Raw genomic sequence first — 7,384 nt, forward strand, 5'->3', positions numbered from 1 at the left:
CCCCCCCCACCCCCCCCCCACTTGTGCCGCTACATGGGCAGTTCCTCTTTTTCACATTTATTTTACTCCTGAGTCACTGGAGCAGCGGGTTTTACGCACTAGGGCGGGTTGCAAACTACTCTGTAAGACTTGATTACCCACATGGTTCAGTGTCAGACCCTTGCTCCAACATTTGATCACCGCTATCTGTAACGATAACATGCTATGCCGGGCTCCCTATGGGATGCCCACCTCTTGTTCTTTTGCATTGTTTCTTTTGTGGCTGAAACCTTAATGTGTATATGAAGATTTCAATAAAAACAGTTTGCACCAAAAAAAGACACCGAAGAGTTCTAGCTCTGACTCGGATGAGGCATGTCAGACCTCTGCACAGAGACCACTGCTTCCAAACAGAGACCAGGGGTCCACCTATGCATCATGCTGGCAGGGGACAGGCGTTTCTACTCAGGCTGTAGTTGCTTTCTAAAGAAAGTAAGTAATTAAACTTTACAGACCTTTTGTTTTGATAAAACCTGGAATGTATTTAGCCAATTAAAATGGAAAGTTCTGTGGAGCTTCTTAAAATTACATGCAGCAGAAATCCTAATGCATTCTCTCACTCGCGCTTTCTATACACACACACACACACACACACAATGCCGTTACACAGTTGTATAAATATGACACAATGCACAGCCAGGATTAATATTCATATTACTGTGAAGTGACATTTTTATATAGTTAATTTTCCTTAAGCCATTATCTTTGGCATTGGTAGCTGGTTTATATACTGCCAGCTTTGGCTATTGCACCATGTTTTCTGTATTCCCTCCCCCTGTGGGCGATGTACTTCCCTTCTTCTCCAAGTAGTTGTTTAGTGTCATGGCTGATTGTAACCACATGTATATGCTTGCTTGGAAACATTAACATCTCTGACCTTCAAATAGCGTCTGTTCATTCATCTGCTGCATGCAATAAAGCTCTTCGAGGATGAAAAGGGATTTGACGAGTTCAGCTCTCTGATAAGGATTGTCCGAAGTTATGGCATCTGCTTATACAGGCCAGGCATAAAGGTCTCAGCAAGGGAAATTGTTAATTTTAACAATCGGAGTCAGGATACACACACACACACACACACACACACACACACACACACACACACACACCAATAATGTTTTTTCGGTTGCGAGATTATATATATATATTTTCCCGCTACTCTCCGATACCAAATACCGATACTGTAAGTCCCATTAAGGAAGCCGGGCGGGATGTAAATGACTCGACGTCCGGCTTCCTGTTTTGCTGGGAAGCCATCTCCATGCTCCCTCGTCACCAGGAGATGTGGAAGCATGGAGCCGGCTTTCTGGCCAATCAGGAAGCCAGGGGGCAACTCATTACCCGCTCCGCAGATTCCTGATTGTCCAGGAAGCCGGCTCCATGCTCCTTGGTGACCAAGAAGCATGAAGCCGGCTTCCCGACCAATAAGCCGGGAAGCCGGGCATCGTGTAATGACTTGCCGCCCAGCTTCCTGTTACCAGAAGTTATGGTATCGGGCTAGGCATGGGGAGCATTTGGGCGAGTGCTTGCCCATATACTAAGTATCGGTGCATCCCTACACAAAAATAACATTCCGAATTGTTGCCCATAAACAAAAATCAGCAAAACTTTCCCTAAAGGCATCCAAATCATTAGTATCCAATCAGGAGCAACACTCAGATGATTATAGGATTATTGAAGCGATGAGTCTTAACAGATGCAATACTTTCTATGTTTTGTTATTCGGTTAGTTGTTTAATAAACAGAATTCTAGAACTGAAAATATATTGATGCCCCTATTGTAAACATGTGTCAGTGACCCAGGGGGGCTGTTCCTCGTCAGGTTCGCAGGCATCGGGCACAGGTAGCTCCTCCCCCTCCCCCTGGCAGGGCATCTGGTGCCGGTGTGGCCAGTGCGCAAGGCGCAAGTCGCGTAGTGCGCCTGCGCCGTTCCAAGCCACAGGTGCTACTCAGGCTGGGGGAGGACTTCAGCCTTCACCATTTGCCCTCAGCCTTGTGATTGGACTCTGACTGGGGAAGCTTCCTGGTTGCCCTGGCAACCAAGGGCGGTCCTGGGTTCCCTGTGTATTTAAAGCTGGTCAGAGCCTTGACTCATTGCTCAGTTATTCTACCTCATGGTGAACACCCAGCTCCCTCCTGTGAACCTGTTGTTTGATCTGACTTGCCGGCTACTGACCCTTTTGCTTGACCCTTGCGACTACGATTCCTGCTGCCCGTCACGACCCGGAACTGGACCCGACTACCCGATTGGATTATACTTTTGTACTGCACTTTTTGGACATTATTCGTCCCTGCCAAGGGGTTCAACACCTGGCCCATTATTCCAGCCCTGACAACATGTCCCAGGCGACGAGGCTTACTTGTAACAAGAGTGGACGTAAAAGCTGGAGGAATTAGAGAAAATCAGCAATTTCTATATTTGATACATTTGTTGACATTGAGATCGGCAGACGCTTCCATTTGCCCAGTGAGCCCCAGCGTCACCCGTCTCTGTCCATCACTGCAGGGCCCTCCTTACCATCTTGTCTTAAATTGTATTGTGACTGTAATGTCTTCCTTATATTGTAAAGCGCAGCGCAAACTATTGGCGCTCTATAAGTCCTGTATAATAATAATAATAATGGTAATAGTAATAATAACAAGCAGTACTGTTACTACACTCAGCGCTTTACATTTAAAGGAGAACTATGGGGTCAGTGTTTTTCCCCATAGTTCTCCTTAGGGTAACGGGAGGACAAAAACTAGCGCCCTCCCGTCACCCTAAGCTCAGTATACCGCGAGCTACATTAATATTCATATTACTGTGAAGTGACATTTTTATATAGTTAATTTTCCTTAAGCCATTATCTTTGGCATTGGTAGCTGGTTTATATACTGCCAGCTTTGGCTATTGCACCATGTTTTCTGTATTCCCTCCCCCTGTGGGCGATGTACTTCCCTTCTTCTCCAAGTAGTTGTTTAGTGTCATGGCTGATTGTAACCACATGTATATGCTTGCTTGGAAACATTAACATCTCTGACCTTCAAATAGCGTCTGTTCATTCATCTGCTGCATGCAATAAAGCTCTTCGAGGATGAAAAGGGATTTGACGAGTTCAGCTCTCTGATAAGGATTGTCCGAAGTTATGGCATCTGCTTATACAGGCCAGGCATAAAGGTCTCAGCAAGGGAAATTGTTAATTTTAACAATCGGAGTCAGGATACACACACACACACACACACACACACACACACACACACACACACACACCAATAATGTTTTTTCGGTTGCGAGATTATATATATATATTTTCCCGCTACTCTCCGATACCAAATACCGATACTGTAAGTCCCATTAAGGAAGCCGGGCGGGATGTAAATGACTCGACGTCCGGCTTCCTGTTTTGCTGGGAAGCCATCTCCATGCTCCCTCGTCACCAGGAGATGTGGAAGCATGGAGCCGGCTTTCTGGCCAATCAGGAAGCCAGGGGGCAACTCATTACCCGCTCCGCAGATTCCTGATTGTCCAGGAAGCCGGCTCCATGCTCCTTGGTGACCAAGAAGCATGAAGCCGGCTTCCCGACCAATAAGCCGGGAAGCCGGGCATCGTGTAATGACTTGCCGCCCAGCTTCCTGTTACCAGAAGTTATGGTATCGGGCTAGGCATGGGGAGCATTTGGGCGAGTGCTTGCCCATATACTAAGTATCGGTGCATCCCTACACAAAAATAACATTCCGAATTGTTGCCCATAAACAAAAATCAGCAAAACTTTCCCTAAAGGCATCCAAATCATTAGTATCCAATCAGGAGCAACACTCAGATGATTATAGGATTATTGAAGCGATGAGTCTTAACAGATGCAATACTTTCTATGTTTTGTTATTCGGTTAGTTGTTTAATAAACAGAATTCTAGAACTGAAAATATATTGATGCCCCTATTGTAAACATGTGTCAGTGACCCAGGGGGGCTGTTCCTCGTCAGGTTCGCAGGCATCGGGCACAGGTAGCTCCTCCCCCTCCCCCTGGCAGGGCATCTGGTGCCGGTGTGGCCAGTGCGCAAGGCGCAAGTCGCGTAGTGCGCCTGCGCCGTTCCAAGCCACAGGTGCTACTCAGGCTGGGGGAGGACTTCAGCCTTCACCATTTGCCCTCAGCCTTGTGATTGGACTCTGACTGGGGAAGCTTCCTGGTTGCCCTGGCAACCAAGGGCGGTCCTGGGTTCCCTGTGTATTTAAAGCTGGTCAGAGCCTTGACTCATTGCTCAGTTATTCTACCTCATGGTGAACACCCAGCTCCCTCCTGTGAACCTGTTGTTTGATCTGACTTGCCGGCTACTGACCCTTTTGCTTGACCCTTGCGACTACGATTCCTGCTGCCCGTCACGACCCGGAACTGGACCCGACTACCCGATTGGATTATACTTTTGTACTGCACTTTTTGGACATTATTCGTCCCTGCCAAGGGGTTCAACACCTGGCCCATTATTCCAGCCCTGACAACATGTCCCAGGCGACGAGGCTTACTTGTAACAAGAGTGGACGTAAAAGCTGGAGGAATTAGAGAAAATCAGCAATTTCTATATTTGATACATTTGTTGACATTGAGATCGGCAGACGCTTCCATTTGCCCAGTGAGCCCCAGCGTCACCCGTCTCTGTCCATCACTGCAGGGCCCTCCTTACCATCTTGTCTTAAATTGTATTGTGACTGTAATGTCTTCCTTATATTGTAAAGCGCAGCGCAAACTATTGGCGCTCTATAAGTCCTGTATAATAATAATAATAATGGTAATAGTAATAATAACAAGCAGTACTGTTACTACACTCAGCGCTTTACATTTAAAGGAAGTGAACTCTGCTGCCCCCTTCTGGTGGCATAAAAGAACACAGCGCTGTCCATTCCCTGATGCAGTCTACAGCAGACCTTCTTAAACTTTCTCCACTCGTGACCCCTTTTTGGCCGAGGAAATTTTTAAGGGACCCCAGCATCAGACGGTGTCTCTCCCCTCTTTCCCCCCAACGTTGGTCGGTGTCTCCTCTTTCCCCCAACGTCGGTTCGGTGTCTCTCTCCTCTTCTCTCCCCGCCCCCAGCGGTGATGGCGGTCCTGGCCGGGACTCAGATCGCGACCCCCCTGTTCACTTGCGGGACCCCATATGGGGTCGCGACCCACACTTTAAGAAGCACTGGTCTACAGGACATTGCTACAATAGAGGCATCATTTGTCATTTTCCCAGGAAGGTTAGTCAGAGATAGGTTTTGTTATGCGTTTAAGGTTGTTATGCGTTTAAGGTTGTTAAATGGTGAACGATTTTTTATTAAAAGTACTTTGTATTCTGAACTTTACAACCGCAGTGCGGTGTAACAAATGGGACCTCCGTGTGGAGGAGAGGAAGCTTTGCATCTGAGTTCAGACTCGGCAGGAAATTGCAGCGGCATTGCGGATTGCAGCACCAAGGGACTCCCCCGTGGACGCGGCTGATACTTACAATGTACATTTAACTACTCGAGTGATCCGGAAACATTGTGCTTTAATGTCAGACTATCACTATAAAAACACAGTGAGAACTCGTTGTTTGATATTTTCTGAACATGATCAATAAAAAGGAACATTCAAATTTTAAGCTGAGCTCCAGACAAACAGATAAAATACATATATTGGGGGGGAGGGGGGGGTTGGTTTTACCTGCCAAATGAGATGGGTTTCTGTCCATCCCGCCCTGAGGTTAACACATCTCTGCAACACTACACAGTTCTATCTGGCAGGGGAGGGGGATCTGATCTTTCTCTGCTGAGCTTTGGTAACATATACATGTCCTGCCTATCCCCCAGCATGTGACTGGACAGTGAAAGGAAAGGCAGCAGACTCATAAACTTGTTTCTCTGCCACTCTGCTGCCTTCGTCTATCCATATGCTATTTGCACTGCAGCAGACTTGATTGGCTCCTTGTACTGCTTCTTGCTCTTTCAGTCTGTGCTCTGCTGTACAGGGACTGCAAATGGCTGATAACAGACCCAGGTCAGGTACTTGCACTGCACAATTGTCTAAAATGTCTTTGCATGCTGTAGCATTGACAGTACCCTCCACTAGAAACACCTGAAGAGGGGTCCACATACATCTGTGTATCTCTCAGGGACTGTTGTCAGGAGCGTAACTAGAAATCACAGGGCCCCATAGCAAAATTTTGTATGGGGCCCTGTGATTTCTAGTTACGCCCACCTGATAACCCAAACAGCCCACCTGAGAGTGACCCTGCAGAGCCCACCATAGACTCTCTATGGTGGGCTCTGCAGGGTCTCAGGTGGGCGGTCAAGCCCTCTTACCTGCCAGCCCCGATCCACTGTCCGCCTCCTTCTCCTCCACGATGGCTGGCCGGCCCTGCCTCCTCCGTCACTGGCCCCACCTCCTCGATCACCGGGCCCCGCCTCCCCATCGCTAAGCCCTACCTCCTCGATCGCTGGGCCCCGCCTCCTCCATACCGTGACAGGGGGAGGGACTCGATTCCCCCCGATCCTCCAGCGTTGACTGGCGGAACGGACGAGGGAGGGGGCGGGTACAGCTGGCTCTGCCTCTAGATAGGCAGAGCCAGCTGTCACTCACGCAGCTGGGCGGATCTCGACATCGATGACGGGATCGGCTCCGGCTGCGGCGTCTCAGTATATAGGGAGCTGTAGCTCGCGGTATACTGAGCTTAGGGTAACGGGAAGACGCTAGTTTGTGTCCTCCCGTTACCCTAAGCAGAACTATGGGGAAAAGCCCTGACCCCATAGTTCTCCTTTAATGTAACTTACTACATACACACAGCTTTATGAATGTCATTATGTTTTAGTATGTACAGCTTGATACGTTCCAGCGGAGAGATTTTCTTTTCATGATCCCAGCCTGGACTCGGCTCCTCTGCGCTCTCCCTATAGGACTCTGCTGTACATCGAGCAGCTTTGTGTCATGTCTCAGGAGAATGGATAACTCTACCGTATACTGGATAATAGACACGGCTGGAAAGCACAAAATCAAAACGAAGGAATAAAAGCAACGACCATCAATGTAAAGACCTAAAACAGGTCGTCTTACCCTCTGACTGTGCTGCAACATCGGCAGAACTGTTTAATCTCTTTGTACACCAGACGAGCCAGAAACTGGAAGATACAAGAACTCGGTCAGTATTCATGAACATCGCTTGCTACAACGTCATACAGGTCTGTTCCGGAATGTCAGCACTTATCATTCAGCTGGTGAGAGAGTCACTTGGGTCTGCCCCCGAGGATAAAACAATCAGCTGGATAGCAGACCTAAAGTCATTAAAGGCCAACTTTACCTTTCTGACCCAAATTCAGGGTGTAACATGGTCACAGTGGTGTCACAGGGTGTGTGTG

The 7,384-nt window shown here is 48.0% G+C and overlaps 1 protein-coding gene across 2 annotated transcripts in view; it reads right to left on the reverse strand.

The window, feature by feature from the left end:
• SLC37A2 (solute carrier family 37 member 2) overlaps window positions 1-7,384 on the reverse strand; it is a 65,482-nt gene that overhangs the window by 17,761 nt on the left and 40,337 nt on the right. Inside the window, exons 17-18 of one of the 2 annotated variants that reach the window (XM_018564978.1) lie at window positions 7,083-7,147; window positions 5,500-5,558 (exon numbers count right to left, since the gene is read on the reverse strand). In XM_018564978.1, coding sequence (XP_018420480.1) covers window positions 5,513-5,558; window positions 7,083-7,147 — 111 coding nt within the window. In that variant the 3' untranslated portion in view covers window positions 5,500-5,512. The remainder of the gene's footprint in view (window positions 1-5,499; window positions 5,559-7,082; window positions 7,148-7,384) is intronic. The other variant, XM_018564979.1, reaches the window with a different exon arrangement.

Source organism: Nanorana parkeri, unplaced genomic scaffold, assembly GCF_000935625.1.
Source record: "Nanorana parkeri isolate BGI_ZX_2015 unplaced genomic scaffold, ASM93562v1 scaffold802, whole genome shotgun sequence".
Lineage (NCBI taxonomy): Eukaryota > Metazoa > Chordata > Amphibia > Anura > Dicroglossidae > Nanorana > Nanorana parkeri.